Here is a 12799-nt window from a genome sequence, read left to right on the forward strand (position 1 = left end):
CAAGAGTGAAGTATTTAACATGTTCTTGGCCTTTGTTGAAAAACAATCTGGACTTCAAATTCTTAAGCTAAGATCTGATAATGGCGGAGAATATGTTAACAACAAATTCATCAGCTTTTGCACTGAGAATGGAATTCAAATGCAACATACTGTTCCATATACTCCACAACAAAATGGTGTAGCTGAAAGGAAGAATCGCACCTTAAAGGAAATGGCTAATTGTATGCTTCAATCTAAAGGACTTGGTCTTAATTTTTGGGCAGAAGCAATTAACTGTGCAAATTACATAATAAATCGCACTCCTACTAAGGTTTTAAAGAATATCACTCTAGAAGAAGCCTGGAGCTCAATTAAACCAGATGTAAGTCACTTTCGTGTTTTTGGAAGTGAAGCATGGGCCCATATTCCAGATGAGAAACATAAAGCTTTAGAACCTGAGAGTGAAAAATGTATTTTTGTTGGATATTCTGAAGATGTCAAAGGATATAGACTTATTCCACTTAAGTCCAAAAATGTTATCATTAGAAGAGATGTAAAGTTTGCTGAAAATATATCGGCCTACGAGCCTTGTTCCCGCTTCTACTTTTGAAAATATTTCCTCTTCAGATGATGAAAGCGAGGATGACAATCCTCCTCCACCTTCTCAAGATCCTCCTTCAGCTCCTCAGCTTCCAAAATGGGTCCATGCTACTCGGGATGCAGCAGGTGATCTTGCCAGTGATCCTACAGATCAGCGACGTACACGTTCTCAGTTTGATAGAGCCTCTTCTTTACTGGCTCAAGCTTCAGTGAATTATGATCCTGACACCTTTGCAGAAGCTTCAGGCCAGCCAGATTGGGAAGCAGCTATGAATGAAGAATATCATTCACTATTGGCCAATGATACATGGGATCTTGTTCCTCTACCAAAGGGACGAAAACTTGTTAGATGCAAATGGGTTTACAGAACCAAGTATGGACCAGATGGGAAAGTTGATAAACATAAAGCTCGTCTTGTTGCTAAGGGTTTTTCACAAGTTCAAGGCATTGACTACACTGAAACCTTCTCCCCTGTTGCCAAAATGAACTCTATCCGCCTTGTTCTTTCCCTTGCTGCCTCTTTCAAATGGGAAGTCCATCAGATGGATGTTAAATCTGCCTTCTTGCATGGGAACTTGCATGAAGAAATCTGTATGGAACAACCTATTGGCTTTATACAAACAGACTCCAGCTTTGTATGTTGGCTTAAGAAATCCCTTTATGGTCTTAAGCAAGCTCCTCGAGCTTGGTATGCCAAAATGGATAACTTTCTTTTAGAAACTGGCTTTTTTAGGTGTCATTCTGACAATACTGTCTACACCAAGAAAGTGGGCAAGTCTCTTATCATTCTTGTTCTTTATGTTGATGATCTTATCCTGACTGGTAGTGATCCCAACCTTATAAACCATGTGAAGTCTAGCCTTAAAAGGAAGTTTGAAATGACAGACTTAGGACACTTACATTATTTTCTTGGTCTTCAAGTCTTGCAATCCAAGGAAGGTATTTCCCTTTCCCAGTCCAAGTATGCCTGTGATATTCTACGCCATTTTCACATGGAAGACTGTAAGCCAGCCCCTTCTCCCTTTCAGTCTGGAGTCAAACTTTCAGTCACTTGTACTTCTCCTGAAGTTGATGCTACCTTATATCGTCAACTTGTAGGGAAACTTTTGTATCTAACCCATACTCGTCTTGACCTTTCCTTTGCTGTTGGCCTTGTTGCTCAGTTCATGCAAAACCCACATGAAAGTCATTCGAAAGCAGCTAAAAGAATACTTCGTTATGTTTGAGGTACAGTTCAGTTTGGGATTCATTGTAGTGCCGAAGCAACTCCTCTATTGGTTGGTTTCACTGATTCCGATTGGGCTGGTGACCCTGATGATCGGAAGTCTACTGCAGGTTATGTGTTCACTCTTGGTTCAGGACCTATTACATGGGCTTGCAAGAAACAAGGTGCCATTTCTCTTTCTTCAGCAGAAGCAGAGTATCGTGGTGCCGTAGAAGCTAGTAGGGAAGCCTTGTGGCTTCGTCAGATCCTGTTAGGATTTGGCTTTCAGCAGCAACATTCGACTACACTTTGGTGTGATAATCAAAGTGCCATTCAACTATGCAAAGATCCAGTACAACATCAGCGCAACAAACACATTGAACTGCACATGCACTTCATCAGAAAGCTCATTCATGACCATGTTCTTGAAGTGCAATATTGTTCAACAGATGATCAAGCTGCAGACATCTTTACAAAGGCTCTCACAGAGGCGAAGTTTACTAAACTTCGATTTATGGTTGGAGTTCAGGAAGTTGTCACTAAGGGGGGATAGGCTATAGTGCTTTCTTCCTTCTCCTATTGTGTCATATTTATAAATACTTCAATCCTATCCCAAGTTGTTCTTAAGGGGGGACGTTAGGATATTCCGACACATAGGAAGTAATTAAGTATAACTTGGTCTAGTATAGAGTTAGGTAAAGTGTGTTTCTTTACTATGTGCTTTTTGTAACTTACAATCCGACGGTCACGATATGTAGTGATCCAACGGTTCATTCTCCCCTCGGTATTACCGACACTTGATCTGTGGCTTAACACCCGATTGGTCCATGATCTCTATTTAAAGAGCATGGAGGGTCATTTGTAGGGTAGCCGTCCATGAGAGAAGCTTATGTAAATTTTCATTCTTTTATTAATAAATTGCCTGAAGTGGCCGCGTTGGCTCAGGCCGTGGACTGTTTCCCTCTTTGAGGGTTTTAACCACGTCAAAAATACTGGTGTATTGATCTGTGATTTGTTTGTGAGCGGTGTCCTTTGGTGTTTTGTCTGAGGAACTTACCCTGTAAATTCCTACGAATTTTGTGCACCTCACTCACAAAGAATGATCTCAAAAGAATGATTGATCTTGTGCCTTCGCCCTCCTCTTTATAGATAGAATTCGAGCATGCAAGAAGGCCTAGTTCAATTTAGAAGTTCGAGTTATGATTGCGAGTTAACTGAGAGTTCTACTCGTTCTCTCTCCAATCAACATTGGAGTCTTAACTCGTTCTCCTTCCAATCAACACTAAAGACTTAACTCATTCTAACTAAACTTGTAACTGCCACCTCGTCTTGTAGTCAAATTGAAGAAGACTCCACGTAACCGAAGCTCCAACACTACACATGCAATCTTGATGACTATTCTAGTAAACTGGAAATAAACTCACCATAACTGAAGTCTATCTCATGAACTAGCACTCATGCTAGAGAAAGACAAACTCGTGGTGTTCACTGGCTAAGGCACAAGCCAAAAGACCTTCCATCGCTACATTTTCAACAAGCTCATCCAAGTCATAACTAGTTTGCATCCACAAGTTGTTTCTCGAAGAGATAACTATACATCAGCGCCTTAGTCATCCCTATAATTATGATGAGTGATATTTCAAAGGGCACAAATGTAAAGAATATAAGTTATTTCAAATGGATGTATCACCACATGACTACTCAGAGGACATTCTTGTTGAAGATACTCTCGAACCAACATGGGAAGACACTACCTCCCCCATGGAAGTTGAAGGCCCCTTTGCAAGCTCTTGCAGGAAACCCTAAATTTCTCCACATGCCCTTTTAGGTTCTTTGTCACTCCTTACCTTGAAATTGATTAGCTACATTAGGGATCACAAAGTTATTGTGTTTATTAACAATGGTAATGTCAATAATTTTATCTATATTTTTTGGCACAAGACACCCATTTTTATCTATGTCCCATATCTAATTTTCAAATTGTGATCAATATTTGTGGTATGATGAAATGTGGGGGCCGATTTGAAATATGAACCTAGAAATTTGGGGCTTTGAGCTCAAAATTCATGTTTGTTATTGAAATGGGTGATTGTGATATAGTACACAGGGCAAAATGGGTGTGCTCTTTGGGAATTCTCACCATTGATTTCGAACATGCCATCAAGGTGTTGACATTTGGTTCCCTTGAAATTATATCCCGTCATCATGTGGAGAAGTTGAAGAAAGACCACTTGGGTGTTGTTGCATAGTTCAATGCCATACAAGTAGTCAACACCACACCACAAGAGATTTAGCCACAAGGTATTCTCCCTAAGCATCAATAGGTATTTGAAATGCCACAAGGTTTACCACCTTCTAGTGGGGAGCATGACCATAGTATACTCTTCATTCCATGCAGTCAACCACTCAATGTGAGTCCTTAGCACCCGTTTGCACAAAAATGAAATTGAAACGATTGTTTAGGAATGGTTAGAGGTAGCAGCAATATATCCAAGTACTAGCTCTTACTCATTGCTAGTGGTCATGATATTAAAGAAGCAAGTTACTTGGTGCATGTGTCTTGATTTCTGAGCTCTCAATAAGTTGGCCATCAAAGACAAATTTTCTATCCTAGTTGTTGGTGACCTTTTGGATGAACTTCATGGCGCTAGGTTTTTCATTAAACTTGACCTTCCTTCTTATTAACACTAGATGAGGACGAAAGAGGCAAAATACTTAAGGTTGCTTTTCGTTCACATGAAGGTCATTAGGAGGTTTTAGTGAATGCCTTTTAGTCTTTGCAATGCTCCATCAAACTTCCAGATTTTCATGAATATGATCTTTTGTCCATTCCTATGCATTTTTGTGCTGATATTCTTTGATGATATTTTTGTCTACAACAAAATATGGGAATACCACATACTATTTGTAAAATGCTCCAATTGCGCTGTTGGGGCTTCTCAAGTTCAATACTTCGTTCACATTGTAAGGTAGGAAGGAGTGTGAGTGGATCCCAAGAAAGTCGTAGTTATGTGAGATTGGCTCCATCCAAAAACCTTGAAGAGCTTGTGTGGATAGGCCACTACTGGAAGTTTGTGAAAAATTATGGAGAAATAGTTGCTCCATAACATCACTACTAAAAAATAATGCTTCTGTTTGGAATGAGGTTGTTGAATAGGCTTTTGGAGCTTGCATGGCTCCAATATTAGCAAAGCTAGATTTTACTGTGACTTTGGGCTTGGAATTTGATGCCTCAGGTAGATGTCTTAGAGCGATATTAATGCAAGAAGGGGCCCATTGGCAATTCACTAGTGAGCAATTGTGTGATCAAAATTTGGGTAAATCCACATAATAGAAAGAGAGGATGGACATCATGCAAGTAGTAGAGACTCGATGTCCATAACTCATAGAGTGATGTTTCCAAGGCAATATGGACCATCATAGTTTGAAATAGTTTCTTGAACAATGGTTACCTTCACCAGATCAACATAAGTGGGTCTCCAAGTTACTATGGTATGATTAAGAAATTATCTTTAAGAAGGTTAAAGACAATGCAATAGTTGGTGCTTCATCATGACAATTTAAGGAGGATGGATCCTTCTTTGCGTTATCTTTACCCACTACAAGTTGGCTTGAAGAAGTTTGTTACCCACCAAAAGTAGGTGATCCCATAGGAGAAAATTTTTCTCTCACACTTTGCATCCAACTGGCCAACCAACAACCCCTGCCAACCACCACTAGCTTATGACATGCCATTTTATCTCCACCACCTGCATCAATTGTATGCCTTCTCACTCATTCGACAAGAGCCAATGGACGAAGGTGGGCCTTCGATCAAATGTACTTTATTCATTTTGCAATCAGGTGCTTATGCTTGTTTTGGGCTTTTGATATGGATTATGGGGTGACCTGGAAGGAGGGTTTTGATCATGATCTTGTTCCCTCACCTTAAATAGGGGGTTAATCTTCGATCCTAGTCTAGTGGGACCTCCCCTAATGGCCCAATGGGTATAGGAGGGGCACTATTTGGGGTGCCTTGATTGAGATAGCGTGTTCCATCTATCCATATTCCATACTTACCACTTTCCATCATACATTACAAGCTCTTATTCCACCTCCATTCTTCAGGTTCAACTGACCATTGGTTCTTAGGATTTGGCACACATACATCCACATACATGGGTAGGGCCTGGAACTTTTCCCTAGGAGGTTGATGCAGCCAAAGAAAAAAACAACATATAATGGCCACACGCAAAATAAAAGAAAGAATATCAAAATGTAAAAGATGGTTGAGACATACACATTAGCACGATGGCAAAAGCTTAACATGAGCTCTACCTCACTCATTATGACCATAACCTGGTTCCTGAGCACCATATTGCTCTTATTCATCATGAAAGGAACCCTTGGATGTCCCAACCCTGATGAGCAATGAGTTGCCTCATCATTAAGGGGTAATACAACTGTTATACATCATACAAAGAAAACTCTAACCCATTGAGCTACGAGTAATAATACAAAGAAAAATGAAGAAAAAAGTAAAAGGCGCAAAAGAGGGGTGGAAAAACAAAGGCCAGGTTAATAGCTCATGCATCCACGGTTACTCCCTCCTCACATCTATACACTCAATATGTGGGTCCCTGTCATGTTGATCCCTTTGACCATGGCACTTGGCCATGAAGTCTTCTCCCCTCTGTTACCATCATTGTTCACATAACACCTATTGATTGAAGGGTGGACTGAGGAAATGTTACTTCCCCTTGGGGGCTGAAACATTTAATAGGGTTGTCTTTTAGCCACTTCTTCTTGACTACATGCATTCCACATTTGTTCAAATGTTGGAGTATCCTTCCAACTGTTAAGTCCTAATGCAAAAGCACTCCAATATTTAGGTAGTCCTAGAAGGGCAGTGTTTACAAGCTCCTTTTCTGGGACAACTTCATCTATTGCTTGGAGTTTGTCCCTGATTCTAGATATCCTTATAAAGTATGATGACACAGTATCATCATTTGTCATCTTAACAGTTCTTAGTTCATTCTTGAGGTTTGCTATTTGACCAATGTTCTTGATTGTGAATAACTTGGAGAGGGCCTCATACATTTCTTGAGTCGAATTTATGTTGGATATGTATGGAATTAAGTTATCCTTAACTCCATCCACTATTAGATTCATAGCCACGATTTCAAGTTCTCTAAACTTCACTTTTGCTGCATTACTTGATTCATTAGTAGGCTTCTTGACTTTTCTTTGAACAAGATCTAAAACTTTGTTCTTTTCGAGAATGAGATCTATTCTCTTTTTCTAGGCCTTGTAGTGGGAGGCCCCTTCTAAATTATTTTCTCCCTTCATTGAGTTTGTTATTGTTCTTGTAACTAGTAGGCTTGTCTTCTTGTGTGATCCGCTTTTTAATGTCCCTTTTCTTGATCTCCTTTTTCCTCAATAGATCCTTTAACCTACCTTTTTCTTCCTTCTTCACCTTCTTTAGTTGATAATTACTTGTGATATGTGTGAATTCTTTGTATCTTTCTTATGTTCTTCTTTTATCTTAGTTCATCAAGCAATTATCAAGAACAAAATATGAAGATTGGAGACACCAAATGTGGGCGGAAAACCAGGACTAAAACCCCTATAGAGGGGAAAACCCAGTCAAGGACTCTTTCTTCAGTAATTCAAATTGAGATGTACCAAGACACTCTAGACCAACATACCTCCCTCCTCCACCAAGTCAGCCTTTCAAGATGATATGGTAGTCTCTTCTTATACAACAGCTTCAGCCCAACAACAATCCAGTAATTCGACTTCCCAGTTGTAGAATTTCGACCCCCAGTAGCAGAATTTCGGCCTCCCAATTACTGCAGAATTTCAACCGCCTTCCAGCGGCTGCATAGCTTCACACGTGTGGGAAAGAGAGAGAAAATTTCGACTTTTATGCTTGAGAAAGACCACCTTCGCTATCTTTCTTCTCCTTCTTCCTTGAAATTCACACTTTTTCTAAGCCTAAGAACTGCAGATCGAACTTGTTGTGAGTGAGTGACAAATGAGGTCGAGTTGCTGCCTTTATATAGTGATCCTGCTGCCCAGTTCTAGGCTGACTTGTCCAGTTTTGAGGCTGACTTGGTGGAGGCCTAGAAGGCTTATTTCAATATAAAATAAATTTCTTTCTTGACAAATAATTTCCAAGAAGGATTTCTTTCAATATGACATGGACAAGGACACTTTATATAAACCCTAGAAGCCTATAATGGAGGCTTTGACCTAAAAATCATTGACCCAAGCATGAAACCCATGCTTTAATAAGTCAATTTTAATAATAATAAAATGTCATTTTCTTTCTTTTGACAAATACATTATATTGTGACCTAAATACATTTATGAAGACTGAACGTAGTTACATTCTTTAACAACTTGTTACAATAAAGACACAAGAGGCTTTGCAATTACTACTGATTCCAACATACATATGGGTTGACATCAGTATGGATTTTATAATGGGACTTTCAAGGGCGCACGACAAATCCATGATCATGGTGGTAGTCAATAATCATCTGTCCTAAATGCTCATTTTGTGCCCTACCACATCCATTTACTCCCTCAGCCACCTATGTCTTCCTTGATCATAATTTTAAGTTACATGGCATGCCCACTTCTGTTGTTTTGGATTGGGACCCTACCTTCACCAGCAAATTTTATGAGAGTTGTGTACACTGTAAACTAAGGCTACCTAGCTAAAAATGAGGTTGCATTCCCACCCCAAATAGATCGTCAAATTGAAGTAGGCAACAAGTGCCTAGAGAGCTATTTGAGATGGTTTTCCCTTGAAAAACCACAGCAATGGGCACATTGGCTTCCCCTCGAGGAATGGTGGTACAGTACGTCTTATCACGGGGTTATGAAAATGACCAAAAATATATGAATTGGTTTGTGGCCAACAGTCATTATCATTGACTTCATATTTACTAGATGCTTTCAAGGTTTAGGTTGTGGATCACAGAGCCCACACTCAAGAAGCCATTCTCTGCATACTAAAGGACAATTTGGTCATGGCTCAAAATTGAATAAAGCAATAAGTGGGCCAACATGGCTCTGAACGCTCATTTGGAGCAAGGGACAAGTGTTTCTTTGCCTTCAACCCTATAAACAAACATCACTCAACGACAAAACATTTTGGAAAGTAGCACCAAAGTTCTATGGAGTATGGACCCTATGAGATCATCCAATGCATTGGACACCTGCAAACTGGCTCTCCCAGCTAACTCCAAGATTCATCCAATATTTCGTGTCTTGTCTAAAGAAGGTCGTGGAATTGATGTTCAAGGTGCAAAGCAACTTATTAGAACTTGATGAAGGCTCCATTTGGCTTCAGCTGGACACAGTATTGGATACTAGAGAACGTCAATTGTGTAAGCACATGATCAATGAAGTATTGATCCAGTTGAAAGACTTGCCACTTGAAGATTTCACATAGAACCAACCATGGTCCTGCAGCAATTTCCCCATCTTTAGCCTTGAGGACAATGGTGCTTTTGGAGGAGGAGGGCATGTTAGGGTCCTATCCTAACCTCCCTACTCTAGGCTACCTATGAGTTAGTTAATTGTTTTATGTGACCATCCTCTTTGAATAAGGTCCATTGGATGAGAGTGGATAATAAAAGTATTCCACTTTATAGTTAACAGCCATTGGTGACAGGAACACAAGTAGTTAGGGTTTTTGCCACTGAAAATCTATTTAAATAGATAGGAGACTATAGAATGATTGTCTTCTGTTGTGTATTTGGAGCTCTGCTCAGTGAAAGGTTGCTCCACCTAAAGAGGCAAGTCAACAGCATTTTCCTCCTTTGCATTATCAATATACAGGGGTATCTTTATAGATTTCATCTTATTGTTTTTTTTATGGTTATTCTGCAATTATACTGTCTGTATACATGGTAGTGTTTCAATTTTGAAGGGTTAAGAAACACTACATTGGATGACATGAAAGCTGGATGGGTGTAATTGATGAGGTCTGATCTCTTCCTCTTGAAATTTGATGTTGCTTTCTGAGTTTCAGGTTCATCTCTTGCTGGGATTTGATTTTGTTAACGACTGTAATGGGTCATTCTGGTCGTTTAGTCATATGTAGTGGTAGTTCAAATGATGAGTTCAATTGTTCCAAGAGGGGAACATGAAGTCCGTATGTTTTAAACATTTACATTTTGCGAGAGACCCGCATCAGTGTATAATGTCGATATTTGTATTATGTACTTGCGATTTATATTGTTTTCATGTAATTGCTATCACCAAGTTGGGAGGTTGTAATTGATTGGTAGTTGCCAATTGGTTGGTATATTTATCTCCTGTTCTTTTGTTCATTGCTACTTTATGTATATTTACGATATTTAAAATTATGGGACAGTATCCTTAGTTGCAATAGAATACTGACAGCTGATTATGATTCATCCAGATAACTGAAGGGGATTCTTTCTCCATGAAACATAGATTAAGTGCACACCAGAAACCAGTTTCATTTGTTGCTTGGAGCCCTGATGATAAACTGCTGCTTACATGCGGTATTGAGGAGGTTGTTAAGCTTTGGAATGTTGAGACTGGCGAATGTAAACTGACCTATGATAAAGCCAACAGTGGATTCACTTCCTGTGGTTGGTTTCCAGATGGTAAACGGTTTATCTCTGGCGGAGTTGATAAATGCATCTACATATGGGATCTTGAGGGAAAGGAGTTAGATTCATGGAAAGGACAAGGAATGCCCAAAATATCTGATCTCGCAGTCACATCTGATGGCAAAGAAATAATCAGCATTTGTGGGGACAATGCTATTGTGATGTACAACTTGGATACAAAAACTGAAAGGCTAATTGAGGAGGAAAATGGAATAACTTCCCTATGTGTATCAAAGGACAGTAGATTTCTCCTCCTAAACCTTGCAAATCAAGAGATACACCTCTGGGATATTGGAGCTCGTTCAAAGTTATTGTTAAAGTACAAAGGTCACAGACAAGGTCGCTATGTGATAAGGTCCTGTTTTGGTGGGTCTGATCTTGCATTCGTTGTTAGTGGTAGTGAAGACTCACAGGTTTGCTAACTTTTTTATGAATTGTTTTATCTGAATTTTTAATAGGGTAGATCACTCACTAGTTTGCTTCCCATGCTTCCTTGCAAGGGAAATTCTATTCTAGTGTGAGCTGATGAAGTTTTTGGTGATTTTTTTCAAAAGCCTTGCATTCTTGATTTACAGGTATACATTTGGCACCGAGGTAATGGAGAACTTTTAGCTGTTTTGCCTGGTCACTCTGGTACAGTAAACTGTGTGAGCTGGAATCCTGTGAACCCACATGTGTTTGCATCTGCTAGTGATGACTATACTATTCGTATATGGGGTGTAAACAGAAACACTTTCAAGAGTAAGAATGCTAGTTCTAGTAATGGCGTTGTTCACCTTGCAAATGGAGGGCCGTAGCCAAGAGAGATAAAAGACCAATTTTGAGCAGCAGTGTAAGCATTGTAATAACGCTCATTATTCATTTGTGCACTTGTAAATTCTAATCTTACTTCATTTATTTCTATTCCAAAGACCAAGCTTGTAAATTATGCTGGTTCCATATGGGGCTTAATCAGTATCCTGGTTATTTGTGATACCAAATTATCAAATCTCACAAAATTTGTGAATGAGACTGATCTGTGTTGATATTTTTGCATGGAATTAATTGTTTTTCTTTTGTTGTTGTTTGCTAAGATTCAACATACTGTTAATCTCCAATTGCTTGATTGAGTCATGATTGCAGTAGACTCTCGAAATTAACCAACACCTATATCAAGACAGGCAAAACATTAATGTTAGCAATCTCTGCGCTCAATCATAACAAATTTTGTACTTGATGCCATGCCCTTCAAACCTAAAACAGTTTCTCTATCAATCCACTTATAAAGTTCAGGCATGAAGTATGAGTGTTCATACCTCTACCATATTCTAGTTGAACCTTTGATCCTCTGCTCGGAAGCAACTGGATTTTTCTTATGAATGGTACGTCTTTGGTGATCTTATTCTGGAAAACATCCAAACATGTATTTGTACAGCCAAGATTTTGTTGTAGACTTATATCAATTGTTGCTCCCATTAAATGCACGTACAAAGGCCCCTCAATTGTATTTTTTAAGGCAACTGTCAATTATTATTGCCCTCGAAGTTGGCATGTACAACGGTTCCCTGAGTTGGTTTTTAGACCTAGCGGTTACTGTTTGGGGATATCTCAATTGTTTATATTTCATGTTTTTCCATATCAAGTCCTTCCCAGTTGGACCTGCATGTGAGAATAGTTAACACAAGTTCCCTGTTGTGCTGTTGTTACATGGAAAGAGTTATAGTTATCAGTGGCTGTTTGTGAGTTGATCCCTAATGCTGTTATGACTTGAAATTGCCAGCATCATGGACATCTATCTTAGACATATGGTGGGTAGTTGAAACAAATATGCACTGGATTCAAGAATGTTTCTGCATGATTCATGAAGCATACTGTGGAAGCTAATATTTCAGGTTCCCATCCATAGCATAAGCTTTCTCAGAGAACTATTAGGTCACAGACGTTTCTATACTGCAACTGGTTAGTCATTTTTTACACGGATATTACAAAGAGAGATGTTTCAGGTCCAGGTATGACTTACACATCTTGCAAACACAAAAAGGACTAATAGTTGAAGTTATCTATTTAGGCTTAAAGCAAAAGTGCCTGTTCTGGAATTTTCCTAAATTTGGGTTGACTTGAAGGATTGTTATGCTTATTGAGACGTTTTAAATTAGCTAGCAATGCTAGTTTAACAGCATGGATGCATGCCAAAAGTTGTGTGAATTCATACTATCATGGTTTAGTGCATTTGTTATTAGTACTCCATAAAGAATATTACCTTGGAACAAAAAAATTGTCACTTTCGGCTTCAGCTTAGCATCATTGTGTAAAATTATTTGTTCATAGATATCATAAAGTTGTCGATGCTGGTAAAAACTTGATATTACCTAGCATTTCAATATAGTGTTTTTGTTGCCTT

The 12799-nt window shown here is 39.0% G+C and overlaps 1 protein-coding gene across 2 annotated transcripts in view; it reads left to right on the forward strand.

Annotated features, from left to right (window-relative positions):
* LOC149228441 (WD repeat-containing protein 26 homolog) overlaps positions 1 to 11498 on the forward strand; it is a 93331-nt gene extending 81833 nt beyond the window's left edge. For both annotated transcript variants that reach the window (XM_089378209.1, XM_089378210.1), the window contains exons 4-5: positions 10203 to 10832; positions 10995 to 11498. In XM_089378209.1, the coding sequence (XP_089234335.1) occupies positions 10203 to 10832; positions 10995 to 11216 (852 nt within the window). In that variant the 3' untranslated portion in view covers positions 11217 to 11498. The remainder of the gene's footprint in view (positions 1 to 10202; positions 10833 to 10994) is intronic.
* Positions 11499 to 12799: the final 1301 nt, after the last annotated feature.

This window comes from Pinus tabuliformis, chromosome J (genome assembly GCF_031772625.1).
Source record: "Pinus tabuliformis cultivar Carrire ecotype Pingquan chromosome J, CPIR1, whole genome shotgun sequence".
In the NCBI taxonomy this organism is placed as follows: Eukaryota; Viridiplantae; Streptophyta; class Pinopsida; order Pinales; family Pinaceae; genus Pinus; species Pinus tabuliformis.